This window comes from Corvus kubaryi, unplaced genomic scaffold (genome assembly GCF_017639235.1).
Source record: "Corvus kubaryi isolate FWS band 111438036 unplaced genomic scaffold, C.kubaryi_AGA036_p1.0 37352, whole genome shotgun sequence".
Lineage (NCBI taxonomy): Eukaryota > Metazoa > Chordata > Aves > Passeriformes > Corvidae > Corvus > Corvus kubaryi.
The window spans coordinates 1,813,221-1,831,165 of NW_024581114.1; the positions used below are offsets into that span (position 1 = coordinate 1,813,221).

General features: G+C 57.2%; 2 protein-coding genes across 7 annotated transcripts in view; both read left to right on the forward strand.

Moving 5' to 3' along the window:
- Positions 1-1,558: 1,558 nt before the first annotated feature.
- On the forward strand, positions 1,559-17,348 carry TMEM240 (transmembrane protein 240). Of its 5 annotated transcripts, XM_042032079.1 has the most exons (5): positions 1,559-1,669; positions 2,344-2,633; positions 2,896-3,002; positions 12,683-12,891; positions 14,889-17,348. In XM_042032079.1, the coding sequence occupies exons 2-5, from the start codon at positions 2,577-2,579 to the stop codon at positions 15,035-15,037; spliced, it is 522 nt and encodes a 173-aa protein (XP_041888013.1). In that variant the 5' UTR covers positions 1,559-1,669; positions 2,344-2,576; the 3' UTR covers positions 15,038-17,348. The 5 variants fall into 5 exon arrangements, with proteins under 5 accessions (XP_041888013.1, XP_041888015.1, XP_041888012.1 ...); XM_042032081.1 differs by lacking the exon at positions 2,344-2,633 and having other exon boundaries at positions 1,560-1,669; XM_042032078.1 differs by lacking the exon at positions 1,559-1,669 and having other exon boundaries at positions 2,096-2,633.
- A 150-nt stretch (positions 17,349-17,498) lies between these two features.
- Positions 17,499-17,945, forward strand: part of LOC121666485 — a 1,241-nt gene continuing 794 nt past the window's right edge. For both annotated transcript variants that reach the window (XM_042032075.1, XM_042032076.1), the window contains exon 1: positions 17,499-17,897. In XM_042032075.1, the coding sequence (XP_041888009.1) occupies positions 17,610-17,897 (288 nt within the window). In that variant the 5' untranslated portion in view covers positions 17,499-17,609. The remainder of the gene's footprint in view (positions 17,898-17,945) is intronic.

Below are 17,945 nucleotides of genomic sequence, written 5' to 3' on the forward strand. Positions count from 1 at the left end.
ACCACAACAGGGATGTTTGGGATTCCCAGCAGCCAGGACTGACCACAACAGGGATGTTTGGGATTCCCAGCAGCCAGGCAGGACCTGTGCTCCAAAAGCACAGAAAGGGAAATGGCTTTACTCGAGCCAATGCCAAAATCTCTCCTCAATGCCTCCAGCCCAGCTGAGAGCTGACCCAGCCTGGTTTGTGGGAGGGCTGGGAGTGCAGAAACACTGACTGGGGAAACTTCAGTTCCACAAAATCCTCCGGGATTTGTCTTCAAACTGTCCCCTCCCGTGGTTTTATTCATCTGTGACTTTAGAAACGCTTTTGTTTTCCACAACCAGCAGAGTAACCAGCTGCACCCTCTCTGAGCTCTGCACTTCCATGGCAGAATCCTCTTCTGAGCTCAGTCAGAAGTGGAAGTAGCTCAGGGCAGAGGGTTGTGCAGGGTGCAGCAAGAGGTGCCTTCCCAGCCCTGCTGCTCTTTTGCATGAAGAGCCTGGCTTGTCAAACGTTTCATGTGTGTGGTTCAATTTTAAAAAATTAAAAAAAAAAAAAAAAAATCTGCGAAGCAATCTGTGCTCTAATTTGAGGACACCATTTAGTGATTTTAATTGTGTGACAGTATTTTGGTATTTTCAATACCCAGTAGTAGGTTAATGACTGCTCCTTGAAGAATGGAGTTTATATAACACAAGTCATTACATAAGAAGGCTGATTGTGGCCTGAGGAGCAGAAGGAAAACAAATACTCAAAAATGCAAAACCCAGCACCAGCAAACTCTGCTTTGGCGACCCTGAGAAGCCCGAGAAAACGAACACCCGGGTTCTAGCGAGGAGAAACTCACCCTGAGCAAGGCTGAGGACCGGGAGCGGAAGGCACTGCAGGACATCAAGCTCAGCTGCCACGCATTTCCCACGTGGTGGCTGGAATCGCTTCCTCCACCTCGCCTCGTTTGCTGTAAAAGGAACAACAACCAAACAAGCAGAAACTTATCGGCTGGTCACTTGTTTTCTTTTCATTTTCCCAGCAGCTCGTAAACGTGGCCTGAGTTGGACTGACCAATACCACAGTGAGACAAAGCCGTGGAGATCCTGAAGCACGACCCTTTCCTTGGCCTTAGGGTTTGGTGGATGGGACAAAGTTCTCTGTGCCACAGAAGTGACGGGGTCTCTCTGCACCACCCCAGCCTTTCCCGGGGGACCAAGTGCGGGGAGGATTTGCAGCAGAGCTGGGATTTGCTCCCCGCTCCAAGGAGAGCCGGGCATCCTCCGCCTCCCTCGGGTGCCCCCCGGGGGCCTCCCGCGGGCGGGGGGCGCGGGGCCGGGACCCCCGCAAGGGCCGGCGCGGTCCGTGCGGGCAGAGCCGGCGGAAGGAGGCGCCGAGGGAAGCGCGGGGGCGCGGCGGAGCCCGGGGCTCGCACCCCCGGCCGTGCCCGGACCCCCGGGCGGAGGGAGGGCGGGGGGTCCCGGCGGGGCCGAGCCCGCGGGCGGCGAGAGGGGCCGGGGCCGACCCCGGGCGGAGGAAGGGCGGGGTGAGGATGGCGTGTGGCACTGGAAACGCGGCCAAGCGCCGCTGCCGGGGCTCCGCGTGCGGCTGCGGGGCGGGGGGAGCCCCGCAGGGCCGGCCCGCAGAGCTGCCGCCGCTCGCCATGAGCCGCTCCCGGAGCAGCGCCTCCCCACGTAGGTAAATGCCCGGGCTGGGGAGGGGGCGGCCGGCGCTGCCTGGGCGCATCTTCCCCCCCGCTGCATCCCGCATCCCTCCCCTGCATCCCGCATCCCTCCCCCGAGCGGGGCCGGCCGGCGGCGCGGAGCCACCCGCGCCCGGGAGGGGCTGGGCCGGGGGCTGCCGGCGCGGAGCGAGCGGCGGGGACGGCGCAGCCCCGAGCCGGGAGGGTTCGTGGGGCTCATTTTGGGGGGGGATTGAGGGTGGGGGCGGTGATTTGGGGGCTGGGCGCGGGGGTTTTTTTTTTTTTTTTTTTTTTTATTTTAATTTCCGATTTTTATTTGGCAGCGCTCGGCAGCGGGGATGATTTTGGGGAGGGTCGGGGGAGAGGATGCGATGAGGCTCCCCCGGAGTGGGTGATTTTTTTGCAGCCTGCCTCCTCCTCCCCCAGCCTCCCCCCCAACCCCCCACCCCGGGTTTGGCTGCCTCGCTTCCCAGTTGCTGCATGAAGGCTGTGCTTGTACCGGCGTGTGCCCGCTCCCGGAGCCGCACACCCGCCGCGACCGCGGCCGGGGGGAGCCCGGGGCCAGCGGCGGGGGTGGAATTTTGATTTTTTTTTTTTTTTCCTTAAATTTTTTTTTTTTAAATTTTTAATTTATTTATTTTTTTTTTTTTACCTGTCACATTCGTCCTAGAAAAATAAAAAAATAAAGCGGGCAGGGCGCGGGAGCCCGCGGCATCCCCGGCACGGGGGAGTGCGTGTGTGTGCGCGGGGGGCGCCCCGCCGCCCCGCCGCCCCCCGCCGCACCGCAGCGTGCGGGCAGCGAGCGCGATGCGCCCCGCGCTCGGCTCTGCGGAATAGCGCGGCCGCCGCTCGCCCTCCGCGGGCTGGGGGCGCACGGACCCGACCGCTGGCCATTCCCTATTGATGTCCATGAATGCAAACACCATGATTTTCATGATCCTGGGCGCCTCTATCGTTATGGTAAGAGATTTTGCTTATCTCCCTCCCCTCCATCGTCGTCCCCCAACCCCCCCTCCCCTCCCCACCCCTTCCACCTTCCCCCCGCACTGTCCCTCAGCCTGTGCACCTCTGTGTGTGTGTGTGTGCGCGCGTGTGTGTGCCCCACTGAACACCAAAGATTCTTTTCTTGATGACTGCTTCAGTCTCTGGCAATCAAACTGGAGTCAATGTTTTATTCCATCATCCAGAGTTGACCAGATGCCTTGGTTGTGGGCTCTTACAGGCAATAGCTTGCTTGATGGACATGAATGCGTTGTTGGACAGATTTCACAATTACATCCTACCGCATCTGAGAGGGGAGGACCGAGTTTGTCACTGCAACTGTGGAAGGTGAGTTACCTGCAGAGCCTCTCCCTCCCTTGCCCCCCAGCCCCTTCCCACCTTGTCTCCCCGGGGAGGTGGTGACCAGCGACAGGGAGCTGCTGGCTGGGCTACCATCTTTGCATTCTGGCTGTGTCTCACCTTCCTCAGCAGCTCCTGCATGAACAGGAGCCGGGCTGAGGGGGGGTGGGGGTTGGTGGTTTTTTTCCTGGAAGAAGAGTTTTCTGTGCGCTTGGAAGTCCATTTTCCATGTTTGTGGATAGGCATTCGGGAGCCCTGGGAGAGTGAGTAACTTTGATTCAAACGTCTGTCATTTTGCCTTTGTTGTCAGTTGGGCAGTGATGTTCCCCAGCCTGTTTGTGGTCTGGGTGTTGCAGCTGGTGGTTGTGTGGCTTATAAATGGAACAGGGTTTGGAGAAATGAGAGGATCCCTGTCCAGGCCAGGATGTGGCTGTCTAGGACAGAGTCACTTTGAGGCTTTGCAATCTTTGATCAGATCTTAATTCCCTGTGGCTTTTCCTCCTGGGAGTTGTGATGCTGCTGGACACAGCACACCGAGGAGGCCGGGCTGTGCTTTTGGGGTGGATGCTGTGCCAGGAGTGGTGCACAAGTTTATGACTGGACAAATACCTGCCTCCCTCCGTAGCTCTTGGGAATGCTGAATTCTCCTAAACAACATCTCTCCTGTGTGTAATTGCTGAAGTGCTCAGCTTGAAACTGTGATCTGGCTGCTCTGGAATCCGTTCAGGCCCAGGGCTGAGTTCTGGGGAGGTGAATTTCCCCCTTCTCTGTGGGACTGCTTTTGGTGCTCCTTATCCTGCGCTCCCAGAGGCCTCGCTCCCCTCCTGTGCCTGGTTACTCACTGCCTGCGGGAGAGTTTCTTGTCTGTGGGGGAGGAAAGCAGCGCGAGGCTGTGCCAGATAAAGGACACGCTGGGAGAGCCCTCCCTTGTCACATCCAGCGTTTAGGTTTGAGCTTTACTCCTCTTGGAGCTGCCTCTGGAGCCAGCTGCATCCTGTCTCCCAGGCATCACATCCCCCTGGTGTCCCTGGAGTGGGAGCTGAGCTGGAGCTGGGATGTGCTTGGCTTAGTGAAGAGAGGCTGCTTTGCCCTTCCACGCTGCCTCGCGCCCCAAAGGTGATCGGGGCCTTCCTCCCCACGGTTCCTCCTCAGCCTCCTGTGACAGAACAGGAGGGCACCGGCAGCACCTCAGAAGGCACCGGCAGCACCTCCGGGGCCAAGAGCAGCCAGGCCTGGGGGATGTGGCAGCACACTCAGCTCCTTGGGTGTCTCCCTCTTAAGGTCAATTTGAAAGACTGTGGGCAAAAAATATCGACAGTGTCTTCGACTTGTTTTTGGCAAGGATTTGCGTTTTCTTAGCTTTTTTTTTGGTTGTTTTGTTGGGGTTTTTTTGAGCCTGCTTGATGTTTTCTCTTAGTTTAGGACGTTTCCTCTGCTTCTTCCACCAGTTGTTCTTTTTGCTCATCGCTGCTTGGTTCAGTGGTGGTGAAAATGGGCTGCTGGTAATGGACTGTAACGTTTGGAGTGGCTGAGGAGTGACAGCTCTCACAGGTGGCTTGGCAGTGTCCCCTCTGCCCACGGCTGAGGAGGTGGCAGAGGCACCCCTCTCTGCTCTCCCTCTGTGTGTGTTGAGGCAGATAAATTGCCCGTGGCGCTCTCCACAGACATCACCGGGTCACTTCTTCGAAAGTGCACGAACCAGCTTCCAAACTGCCGAGCGCGGATGTGAGAGGAGGCAAAAAGCAAAGTTTATCTCTAGCCTCAGGTATGTGGGAGCAGTGGCTCTTGCCAGCAGAAACAGCCCACGAGCCTCTGCTCCTGCCTGACGAGGAGACTTCACAAACCCTCCCTGCGCTGCGGGACCTGGGGTGGCCTCGTGCTGAGGTTTGCTCTGAGCTGCTGCCCCAATGGCAGCGTTTGGAGCCCTCTGATTTACAGGCTGGACGTGCCTTGTCCCTCCTGTCAGCTGTCCAAGAGCTCGGCCCTTGGGGCAGGGAGCTCTCCCAGGCAGGGCTGTGTCCTGGAGCCTGTTGTCAGCACTGCTACCAGGGCTTGATGAAGAACTTAATTTGCCAATAACCAAAGGGAGTCCTTGGAGGAGGGAGCTGGCTGCAGTTCAGTGTGTTGCAGGGAGGAATGGGGAAAAGAAGTAAATGTTGCAGAAATGGAAGGGAAGGAGGAATTGGAATGAATGAAGATTGATGTGCAGTGGGCTGAGCTGCTGCAATTAATGATCTCCCTCCTGCCCCAGCCTGGGTCGCAGTGTCAGTCAGACCCAATAACTCATTCAGAAACGTTTTCCTTCCCACTCTCCCGTTCTGGTTGTCTCCTTCCTCAGGGCGTCAGAGTGGAGCCCTTCCCCAGGAATTGTCCACCATGTCCAGGCACCCAGGCTGGACGTGAGTACCTGGCCTTGGGCACAGCAGGATGGGCTCTCCAGGAGGAGCTGCAATCTGCCCTGAGCTCGTGTCCCTGTGAGGGCCTGGGAGCTGTTCCAGAGGTGGTGGCTGTGGGCAGGGAGGGCTGGCTCTGTGTCCCAGGTGCCAGCTGAGGCCAGGTGTGCCAGGGCATGGGGGGCTCTGGGCTCTGTCCTCAGAGCACCCTCAGCCTGGATCCCCACTCCCCTAGCAGTGGGATGGGCCCTGGCTGTTTCCAGCTCCAGTTTGGGACTCCCTTGTTCCTGTCCCCACTTTCTGCTCTGGCTGGGACCCGGTGTTGGTCTCTGGGCAGGCTGGCAGGCAGCAGCACGAGCCGTGCCCAGGCTCTGCCCACATTCTGAGGGCTCTGGGGCCACTGGAGTCCCCCAGGGGCATGGCCAGCAGGGCTGGCTGCTCCAGCTGCCACCCCAAAGAGCTCCTCAGGCTCATGGAGGCTGTGGCTGGGTCTGTCCTGGTGGGCAGGGCTGTGCCTGTCCCTGGGCTCTGCCTGTTCTCCCCTCCATGGGACTCTGGCCCAGCAGGAAGGTCGCAGGACAAGTGCAAGGAGTGCTGTCGATTGTTTTGCCGTGTCCCTAAGCATTCTTTGTGTTTGCAGTGGCTGGGGAAGGTCAAGACACTGGGGAAGGGAACCAACCCCACCTCCAGGTGCTGCTGGATGCTGACCCCACCCTCACCCTTCCCTGTGGGATCAGGGCCATTGGGGCTGAAGCTGTTGCTTGTCATTTTATGCCAGGAGCAATTTGTTGGGGCAAGAGGGCCTGGGAGGTGCTTTTTGAGTCCATGGTGTCAGATGGGAGCTGTGACACCTGTGCTGTGCAGAGTTTGGGTGGCTGCAGGGTCTGGAGCCCTGGGCTGGGGGGAGCTGGGCTGCCTGGAGCTGCTCACGCTGCCCTGGCCATGGCTGGTCCGTATTTGCAGTTTTTTAAGTGGCTCTGAGCCTCTGATTTCAGTCTGAGTGAGCCTGGGCTGGGCGGTGCCTTTGCCACGGAGTGTCCCTGCCCTGGTGGCCGAGCTGGACGTTCCTCTGGGCTCTGAGGGGTGGCTGATGTCCTCCTCCCTGCAGGTGAGGTGTCACCATCAGCCTGGGCTGGACTTTCCCACTCCACAGCAGCAGAGCCAAGGAGGGCAGAGCTGCCAGCACCCCCCGGGCCATGGGAATGCATCCACAGCTGGGAAAACTCTCCTGGCACTGCCTGGGAAGGGGAGCTGGAGTGAGAATGTCAGCAGAGAGACAGGGCTGGCCCTGGCACCTGGAGCTGAGCCTGCACAGACGGGCTGGGCATGACAGGGACTGTTCCTGTGTCACATCTGCCTCCAGGCTGCAGCACGGAGGGGTGACAGCCACGCTCCCGCTTGGCACTCTCCATCCTCGGCGTGTGGAGGCGTCCAGGCTGCCCAAATCCCTGTGCTGGGCCCTGCCCAAATCCCTGCTCGGGCCGTGGCTGTCCCCGGGGAGGGCAGGGCAGGGCTGTGCAGGACTGCAGAGGTGCAGCACTGCCCTCGTCTGAGCCTCTCCGTCCCAGCCAGCAAAGGGTCCTCTCTGGAAGCAGAGAGCTGGCAGCAGATCAGGAGCTGGGTGATGTCATGCAAAGGAAAAACACCAAAGGGTGTCCGTGGAGGAGGCAGGGTGAGCTGGAGGGAGCAGATGACACCTGAACGGAGCAAGGATCTGCCAGAACAGCCTGGGGGGCTCGCAGGTTCCTGGTCTGGAGAGAACAGGGACCTCCAGAGCTCTGGCGTGTGTCCTCCTTGCCACTGACCTTCTGGGCGACCTTGGCTGAGCCTTTCCCTCCCAGGAATTGTCTCTCCCGTGAGCAGGGCTGGGAAGGGCCAGGAGGAGGGTCAGCCTCACCTGGGTGCCAGCACCCTGCAGCAGAGCTGGGGGCCCAGCCAGCCTCGGGTCAGCTCTTCCTGCCCAAGGGATGCTCCAGCCCTGCCCTCCCCGGGCTCTGATCCGGGAGGGAAGGGACCTGTCCTGGGAAGAGAGCGTGGGGACCCTGCCATGCCCTGGGCTGGGCACGGGAATGTGTGAGGAGGCTGCAGGCCCTGCCCTGGTGCTGGGATCACTGGGGAGGGTGGCACTGCTGGCAGGAGGGACACGAGGGACGTTTTTCCTCTCTTTCCACCTTTCCCAGCCGCTCTGGAAACCTCTCTGTCCCCAGACCCTCTGTGGACGTGCTGGGAGCGCTCTTTGCCTGGTGCTGGGGAGCACCAGCACTTCCCTGGACTCCTGGCAGCTGTGCCAGGGCGATGTTTCCACCAGGACCAGCACCGGGGAGATGTTTTCGGCGGTGCCACCACCCTGGTGTGCAGCCTGGCCTTGCTGGGAACGGCTCTGCGAGGTCTGGGCTGCTCGGGATGCTGAGGAACGGCTGCAAGGTCAGGCAGGGATGCAGGGCAGGAGGCTCTGCCTCCCTCCAGCCCTGTGGGGCTCCTGCCTGGGGGCTGGATAAGGCAAAATTCCCCCAAATCCTGCTGCAGCTGGCGGTGGGGAAGGGGCTGGTCCAGCCAGGATGTGGCAGCTGCAGCGTGAGCCCGGGAGATGTGACGTGGCTGCCACTGTCACCTGCCCGGGAGGGAGCCGGGCTGAGCCGGAGCATCGGCACGTCCCTGTCCCCATCCCTGTCCCCATCCCTGTCCCCGTCCCCATCGGAGCGGGGGGTGAGGGGAGCGGAGAGGCAGCGCCGGGCTCTGTGCGCTCGAAGCAGATCCGTGGCTTTTCCAGCGGCTCCCGAGCCGGGCTGTGGCTGCAGCAGCCGCGCTCACACAAGGTCACCGCAAGGGACAATAGCGCTGGGGGCAGCCGGCAGCGGAGCCGCTGCCCCGGGAGCAGCAGAGGAGCTTTTCCCTCTCTGTCCCAGGCTGGGAATGGGGACAAGGATGCTCCAGCTCGGGCACGCGTGTGCGGACACACAGAGCGAGCTGCCTGTGTCACCTGAGCCGGGTGACAGCACATCCAGCCTGTCCCCTTCTGCTGCCCAGGAGTTTGTGGCCCGAGGTGTGCTGGAATTTCTGTCCCCACCTTTGCTTGTGCTCCCTGTGGAAGCTCCAGCACTGTGGCATTTGAAGTAAAACCTTATAAAACAAAGGCCTTGTTGCCTTTGTAAAATTGTGGCTCAGGCCTGTTACTTTGGCTAGCGAAGGGCTGTGAGGAAAGTCAGTGAGAAGAAAAGCAATTAGTTTTTACCTGTGAGAATGTAGTAACAACAGAAGCATGAAAGTTAAACAATAGAAGGAGAAAACAGCACCTTGAATTCAGAATGCTTATGCCATAGGTGGTGGTAGCACGTTGTGGTTAGTAATAGCCAAGGAGTCTGTTGTAGCAGTTTAGCAGCCAATGAATCTGTAACAGGAATGATAACACACAAAAGGTGTATAAAAGAGGCTGCTTTGTTTAATAAATGGCTTTTTGGCCCTTGAAAGAGGCACTGTCCGGGTGTGTCGTGACCACCCCAACAGCGGCACAGCACAGCCAGGCTGGGCACGGCTCGGCACAGAGGGGAGGGTGGCACGGGGTTAACCCAGCACTAGCTGGCACTGCCCAGGAATTGGCCCTCAGGAATCATTTGGTGCGTCCTTTTCTTGTAAATAAGCACGGACAGAACACGGGTTTGGCTGGTGAGGGCCTCATGTGACACCTCTCTCACAGGGCCGTGGTCCCCAGAGACCTCACACCCACCCCTGAGCAGGGGCTGAGGTGATGCCAGGCTGAAGAGGGTTTTGGCTCTGAGGGGGGGTTTTGGCTCTGAGGGAGGGTTTTGGCTCTGAGGGAGGTTTTTGGCTCTGAGGGAGGGTTTTGTCCCTCTCACGAGGGTTTTGGTTGGTGAAGTGAGCCCTGGCTGCTGGGCTATGGCAGGGTTGTGTTCTGAGGAGCCAGACCCTGCCTGTCCTGTCCTGGCAGTGCCCTGGAGGAGCTGGTGGGGGTTTCCTGCGCCCACCCCCTGCTCAGCTCAGAGCTGACACATTCCCCCTCTGGATCTGGGCATGTTCCAGTTTCCAATCCCCTGGGCACGAGGTGGGACCCTGGTCCTCTGTGCACTATTAATAACATGCTGTGCTGATGGGACGGGGTCTGATTCCCTCCTGGAACATCCCCCAGGGCTTCAGCAGCAGCAGAAAACTTGTGGGGCTCTGTCCCTGCTCTCGTCCCCATCTCTGTGAAGGCAAGGGAAGGATAAAATTCCCTGCAGCCCAGCTCTCCCAACTGTTGCAGCAGCAGGAAAAATTCATCTTCCCTGGGCTTTGCTAAACTCCTTCCAGAAAACTCCACAAAGTGGGAATGCAGCTCTGGGATCTCCTCTGTATGGAATTATTCTGGTGACTCGGGGTTCCCAAAAGCTGGAGGGCCGCAGGGCCTCAGGTGTTTTCCTGGGGAGCTTTAGTGACAGGAGGCTTTTCTTTTAAGGAAATTCGCACCTGGGATCCAAACTTTGGTTTCTAATTGTGGGTAATGGAGTTTCCTAATCCAGGCAGGGCAGAGGTCTTACCCTCTGTTGAATTTGGCCTCCCATGGAGCGGCAGGGACTCCAGCTCTGAGCCTGGCCTGGAGCCACGGGCTTTGGGGACAGTCCCCTGCACAGGGAAAGGGAGCTGGTGACCCCAGAGGAGAGCCAGGCCCTCAGAGCTGCCCTGAGGTGCTGCTCAGCAAAGGGAGAGCTGGAGGAGATCCCACTGCAGAGTGCAGAGTCAGCCTGCACCGACACGGACGAGGCAGGCAGGAGGTGACCGTGTCCCTTCCTTGGTGCCTGGCGAGCAGGGAACGAGGGCTGAAGGGGAGCAGGGTGGGAGGAACACCCCCTGTGAGGGGTGAGGAGCCCTGTGCCCGTGTTGGGGCAGCACTGGTGGTGTTGGTCTGTGTGTGACATCCCTGAGCAGAGGCAGGGGCGAGCTCCAGGACCTTCCTCTTCTGGTGAAAACCACCCCAGAGCTCTGTGCTCGCTCCTAGGAACCTGTCCTGGGGGTGTGTGGGGGGGGAGTTTGGGTTCCCTGAGCCTCAGGGATGGCTGTGTTAGTGCTGGGGGGGGGGGTTCAGGTGACACAGCACAGGTGACACAGCACAGGTGACATACAGGGCTTGTGACACGGCCACGCAGAGGAGACACAGCCAGGCCCTGCCCAGGAAGCTCCAAGGAGTCCAGACTTTGTGGATTCAGCCTTTAGGCTGTGCCTGTGCTGCAGAAAGCAAAAGGGAGGGAATTGAGGCCCGGCCAGGTGTCCCTGTGTCGTGGGACATGGGAGATGTGTGTGTGCAGGGATTTGGGAAAGATTTGGGGAATCGTGGCACATGGGAGGTGTGTGTGTGCAGGGATTTGGGAAAGATGGAGCATGGGAGATGTGGGTTTGCACTTTAGGCATCAGCAGGAATTTGGGAAGAATGGGATGTGGGAGATACGTGTTTGCAGGGATTTGGGAAGCATGGGACATGGGAGACGTGGGTTTGCAGGGATTTGGGAAACATGGGACATGAGAGATGTGGGTTTCCAGGGATTTGGGAAGCATGGGACATGGGAAGTGCTTGGCTGCGTTGATGGGAACCCTCCCATTCCTTTTGGGGAGCCCTCCCTCACGCAGCCTCTGCCCCCGGATTTTCCAGTGCCAAAAGAGGGAAAATCTCTGTTCCAAACCATGCAGCACGAGGAGGCAGGAGCAGGGCTGCCCTCAGCCATCAGAGCTGCCATCTCCCGTCCCTTCCCAGCCTGCTCCCTTTTGCTGGATGGAAATGGGGACTGGAGGGTCTGGTTGCCACCCCGGAGCCCTTGCCAGCCCTGTGCCAGCACCCCCGGTGCCTGTGGTGCAGGTGGCCCCCATTAAGGCAGCGCTGAGATTAGGGCTGTTTTCAGAAGGTTCCTTTGAGTGGAGGTTTGTTTGTGTAAATATTTGGACGTTTCTCAGGCGTGATTATCGAGCAACCTGCACCTCATGAATATTCAGAGGCCTCAGCGATGCCTCCTCTGCTCGGCGAGTGGGAGCAGCGCCTGGGCGAGGAGGGACGGGATGCTGGGGACACTGGGCAGCGCTGGGACAGCCCCGTGCTCCTGGACTGGGGGCACTGGCGATGCCAGGATTGTGGTGGTGGAAGGCACGCGGGGCTGGACCTCACCTGGCTGGGCGTGTGGTCACTCCTGGGGTGTGGTCAGTGCCCGGCTGAGCGAGGCTGGGCAGCCTCGGTGCTCCTGGGAAGGTGAAGAGCTGCTCGAAGCAGGTGCAGAGCTCCAGAGCAGAGCTCTGCCTCCTGCATCCCCCATCCTCCGGGATCCTCCCACCCCTCACAGCTCCCAGGGACCTGTCACTGCTCATCCCCTCCCGTGCAGCCCCCACAGCCCTGCCTGGTTTTTTTCCTACTCTACAACTCCCTCACCCCATCCCTGCCATTTTCCTGCTTTTCCCCAGGTGAACCTGGGTTTTTCAGCTTCATCCCAGGCTTGGTCTCCATCACCTCATGGCACAAACAAGCCCAATCCCCCTCCTGGCACGGGGCAGCCTCTCCAAGCCCTGGGAGCCTTGGGAAGCTTCGGAGCTGGGAGAGCTGCTCCTTTACCCCTGGAGGTGTTCAGGGACCTGGGGGAGCTTTGCCAGCAGCTCCAGTGCTGGGAAGGATTCTGGCTGTCTGCTCCAGGCAGGAATTGCTGCCTGGTCCTGGAGGAAGCCCCCAGATCGAGGAGCAGGAGTAGCTGAGGTGGTCTTGGAGCTCGTGGGACTTTTCCAGGAGCGAGAGGCTGCAGGAGGAATTCCTTCCTGTGCCTCCTCTGTGGCTGTAAACATGCTCTGCCCTGATGTGTGAGGGACACGAGCCTCTTTTCACTGAGGGAGAGGGGACACAGAGCAGCAGATCCTCTCTGGGGACATCTGCGGAGCCCAGGGCAGGGCAGCAACAGGACAGTTGTCCCTCCTCCAGGGGATGGTGGTGGTGGCACTTTCAGGGCTACACAGCTGCTCTGGTGGCCTCTGCCTCCAACATGTGCCCTCTGCATCCCGGGGGTGGCCTCGTGCCATCCTTGATCTCCTCTCCTGTGTTGTAGATGATGAGCCGGGGCACAGGGAGCCGTGTCAGGAATGTGACATCAGTTCCAGCCGTGGGGTTTTGTGCTTTGCTCCCTCCCTCTGTGCTGACAGCAGCACAAAAAGGCAGGACAGCCCTTCTCTTCCTGGGGATGGTGGGAGGAACGGGGAGGAAAGGTGAAAGAAAAATCTCCACTGATTTTTTCGCCCCTGTTTCTGCCCCTGCTCCAGGCATCATGTCCATTATGTCATCCCTTACGACGGGGACCAGTCAGTGGTGGACTCCTCGGAGAATTACTTTGTGACTGACAATGTAACCAAGCAGGAGATTGATCTGATGCTGGGACTTTTGCTGGGCTTTTGTATAAGCTGGTTCCTGGTGTGGATGGACGGGGTTCTCCACTACGCCGTGCGGGCCTGGAGGACCAGCCGACGGTATGGTAAGTGCTGCTCCTCCTCCTCCTCCTCTTCCTCCTCTTCCCTCAGTCCCTGCCCTCTCCTTGGGAGCTGGAAAAGGCCAGCCTGATGCTTTATCCCACGTGGATGTGGCACAAACCTGGCCAGGGATGTCCCGGCCCTATTGATGCCGGGAGCTCGATGGTGCTCGCGGGTCGCTCCCAGCTCGGGATGTTCCACGATTCCCTGACCCGAGCAGGGGTGTTGGTGTGGGAATTCTGCGGGCAGAACATCTTCGGGCTGGACCAAAATTCCCCAGAAAAATCTGGATTTTTTTTCTTTTCCCTAGTGCTGCTGGGAGAGCAGGCTGGTGTTGGTTGTGTAAAGTTGTGACATTGTGGTGACAGTGACAGACATCTGCGTGGTGTCAGCTGAGGTTTCCCACCCTCACAGCTGTCCAGATGGGGAGATGTTTTGTTCAGTTGTGCCATCAGCCCCACGGGGGAAAGGATTGGGCAGAACAGTCAGGCTTTGGAGCAGTTAAAATCCTGAATTAACACCCTGAGGAGCACCCAAAGATGCTCCTTCAGAGGCTCTCTCTGCCCCATGTTCCTCCCTCAGCAGGGGCATCCCATGGATTTTAATATTTGGAGGAGAAAAAGATGACAGGAAAACGATTAAATTAGAGAATGACTCGAAATTCCCTCAGAATGTGCCTACAAATCTCCATCTCTCCAGCTCCTGGCTGATGGTGCTGTTAAATCACAACTCGGAGGAGAAGGAGAAGCGAGCGAGAGGAAGATTTATCTGCAGGCCTATCAGAAATTCTAATTAGGGAAGTGGACTCTCTCTTTCTAAAAACTCAGATAAAAAACGATATTAATTTCCCATCAGTCTTCCCAAATCCCCAGCAGCAGTTTCTGAGTCAGGACTCTCCCGGGGCTCCGCTGCTGCTGCTGTTTCCCAAGCAGGGGCTGATTTTCCAGTGAGATCTCAGGTTCTGAGAGCCAATTTTGGGGCTGTGACTCCTGATTCTCATCAGAGATCAGAGCTGCTGGAGGCAGCAGGGCTGGCAGGGGCTCTCCTTGTGGTGAGGTGTTCTCCAGAGCTGGGATCACCACCCAGCCTACCCCTTGTGAATGGAGGCTTTTATTTTTAGTAATTAATTTAGTATTTCAACTAATTGATCTCTTCTGTTTCATTTTTCCCCCCTCCTGGTGTTTGCCTATTTTAAGGCTTTTATAAAAGGCTTGGCCAACAGTGCAGTGAACCTAAATATTTCCTATTTATTCAAAATCAACGATGCAAATGAGTAATTTTAAAGGCAGCAAGCAGAAAGGAATTTGTTTCTTTGTTGAACAAAGTGAAAATTCCCTTCTGAGGGAAGAAATGGAGCCAGGGGCAGGGGAAACACAAATTCTGTGCTGGTACAGGGCGAGGAGTGCACGAGCACCACTCAGCAGTGACTCAGTGTCACACTGGGGCCTGATCAGCTCCAACCATGGCCTGTTACAATAACCTGGAGCTCCTTCCTGATGGGAGAGGTTCCTCAGAATAGCAAATATTCCCTAGGAACTCAGACAGCAGCTCCCTAGTTAGCTGCAGGGCTGGTCAGGGCAGTCGCCAGCACCTCACAGCCGTGGACTCAGAGACTTGTTTGGGATGGAAAAGACCTCAAAGACCATCGAGTCCAACCCACTCCCAGCACAGCAGCTCGTCCTTCGGCCATCTGTGCTTCTCTGGGACTTCCCAGTTGCCCTTTGAGGAGTTGGGCTCTGTGTATTTCTGGGTGGAATCAGGCAAAATTTTCATGGGAGTGGGTGGCAGCTGAAATGCTGCTGTAGGGAAAGGTTCCTGGGCTGAGGGATGAGCTAATGGGTAAAAAATGACCCTGGCCAGGTGTTGGGGGCAGAGGGTGGCACTGGTGCCACAGCCTGTCCCTGTGCAGCCCTGAAGGGAGCTCAGGGGTGGCTGTGCCTTGGGACAGCACCCTCACCTCTCCCTGCAACTCCTCACCTTCCCTCTCCTCCCTGCCTTCCAGACAATTCCTGGTCTTGGATTCCGAAATTTTGTAACTTGAAGGAGTTCAGGAAACGTCACCACCGGCAGTACGAGGAGGCCACCGGGAACATGGTGCACATCAAACAGAAGCTGTACCACAACGGGCACCCCAGCCCCCGGCACCTCTGAGGGACACCCTCCCCTCCAGGGACTGCAGCCAGCTTTTAAAACACACAGGACTTCGCTCTTCCTCCAGGGAAACAGCCTCTGGTTTGCTCCCAAGCCAGCTGAGGACAGGATTTTACGGAATCCAGCCCGGGTGTCCATGGGTGGACGCGCCACGATGCACAACTAAGCCAGTCCTGGATGCTACGCAGCCAAGACATTGCACTGTGTTCCACATTTTATTGTCAGACTCGTGTAGATATGTAAAAAAAAAAAAAAAAAAAAAAAAAAAAAAAAAAAAAAAAAAAAAAACAAAAAAAAAAAAAACCCAAAAAAAAAGAGAGGGGGAGGGAAAAAAAAAATTTTTGTTTAATATTTTACCCCCCCCCCCCCCCTTTTCAGCTGTCCTGCACATCCAGGAATGTTGGCCGAGGGGATGGAGGTGGGACAGCACGAAGAAGATGCAGAGTGTCTCATCCAAGAGCTCCAGTCCCCCGTTTCTTTGGTCCTCTGGCTGGGTTTTGCCCTGCTCTGCCCCTCCCGTGCCTAGAATGGCTGGGCTGGGCACAGGTTTGGCTGGGGACTGCTGCCAGCAGGGGCGGGGGGAAGGCACAGTGTCCCTTTTGGTTTTGCTTTGGTTCACGTTCTGGGGAGTTGCTGCAGGGGAAGGAAGTGCTGGGGGTGTGTAAGGGGTTTGTTGTTTGCAGTGCTGTCCACTGAAAACCTGCCTTAAGCAACCCAATCTCAGAGCCAGGGGGATGGGGCTGTGAGGGCTCAGCCCGGGCTGGTGCCGCTGGTGTGGTGGCACTTTTGGTGGCAGGGCTGCTGTCCTTCACTGGAGGAGGGTGGGATGTGTCAGATCTGACTTGTCCCTCTGCTCATAAACACCCCCCACCCCTTGCCTGGGAGGAAAGGAGCTGCTCTGCCCCTTTTCTTGTGGGGTGAGCCCGAGGTCCTGGTTAAAACACCCCAAAACCACTGACAGCGCAGTGAGGGGGCCCTGAACAGCCTCACTGCTCCTGCACATCAAACACTCCCCTTGCCTGTGGGGCTTGGCTTGAGGGACACACAGAGACTTGGGCCTGAAGCCAAACTCCTCTCCAAACATCCCAAATGTCCCCAAGGCTGAGTCAAAGGGTGAGGATGCTCCGATGTGGTTTTGCCTTTGCTTCCCCTGGTGTGGATTTCGAGGCTCTGAAAGGAACCTCCCCCTCCAGAGACCTCCTTTACTCCCAGGCAGAGGGGTCTGAAGGTGCTGGAAAGCCCACAGTGGTGGTGTCTGGTCCCTGCTCTGGTCCTGTTCTCCGAAGGCAGCAGCAGCAGGGGAGCCCAGGCTGTGGGATGTGCTGGGCAGCACAGCCGGGGTGGGGAGAGGGAGGATTTACTGGGAGGGAGGAAGGAGGAGGGAGATGCTCTCCCCAGGAACGTGACAGCCCTGAGCCCCCATTCCCCCTTCATCCATCGTTTTGTACTGAGTGGGTTTGGCTGAAATGGGGAAAACACCCAGAACTGAAGGATGGGGAGAATTGCCAGAACCTCTCCTTTCTTCCACGGATTCCTTGACACTCTGAGTGGCCTCCTGCTGTTTGATGGCAGCGAAAAGGACACCACGACTCCTGCCCTTCCCTCCCTGCTCCAGCTTCTGTGTCTTGGGGTTTTTTTTCTATTTCTTTTGCCCAGTTCAGTTAATTACAAGCCCCCAAACTACCCAAACATTCCCATTTCTCTGCCATCCCCACCTTTGCTATTCCCTAGTGCCTCTTGTCTTGGAGCCCCAGGTTCTTTCTGGACCTAAACAACTGCCTGGTCCATTCTTGTGTCTGTTTGGCTGTCTGTCATTCCTGGCTGTGATGTCTGAAATTCCTTAGGATCTAAGGAACAACTTTTCCTTGAGCAGCTCCTTTCCCTTGCAGCCTCCTGGCAGGGAAGAGCAGGGACTGTGTTATCAACAAGTCCTCAGGGGGGACAGCATTTTGTAGGGGAGGAAATTCCATCGTGATAAGGACAAATATCGAGTCCCTGGGATTGGTTATGGGGGGAGAAAAAAAGCACTTTAAAAGTAATTTTTCCACTTGCAGCCTCTCGCGAGAGAGACTTAAGGCAGTGACCTAAACTCAGACTGAATGTAAAGCCTGGCTCTGCCCTGCTCTAGCAGCTGACCTTGGTTGAAATATCATTAAAAATGGAACAACTGGAAAGGGTGAATGGCTCACACCCATTAAGTTTGATCTGTCTGATCCACAGCAAAATTTTATAAGAATTTGAGGCTCTGGAAGAAAGAGGGGGAGAAAAAAAAAATCTACACAGTAAATATTCCTGCTGTTTAAAACCAGAGTTTTAAAAAATCTGCAGCTCTCTCTTGCTCACACTTAGGCAAAAAAATAAACCAAGAAATGCTCTCAGTGCAGTTAAATTTACTGGGAGTAACTCACTGGTCTGTAATCCAGGGAAAGCAGGCAGGTTTTGTTGAGCAGGGTCGTCCCAGCACACACTAAACCAGCGGGATTAATCCTGGGGAAACGCTCCTCATCCTGAATGAACGAGGGCCAGAATTCCTCCCCGTGCAGGGTGGGAATCCTGACCCAGCACATCTGGGATGGTTTCAAACTCCTGGGCAGGGACACCAAAACCAGGAGAGTTTTTCCTGAGAGCCTCAGGTCTGCCCTGTCTCCTCTTTGGGGAACGAGCTGCCAACAGGAAAGCAGAAGTGAAGGAGGCAGCTGGTTTTGGGGTGTTACAGCTGTTTTGGGGCTGTTACAGCCAGTTTAGGGGTATTGCAGTGGGGTTTGAGGTATTACAGCTTATTTTGGTGTGTTGCAGCTGGTTTTGGAGTATTACGGCTGGTTTTGGAGTGTTGCAGCTGGTTTTGGGGTATTACAGCTGTATTTGGGGTATTACAGCTGTATTTGGAGTGTTGCAGCTGGTTTGGGGT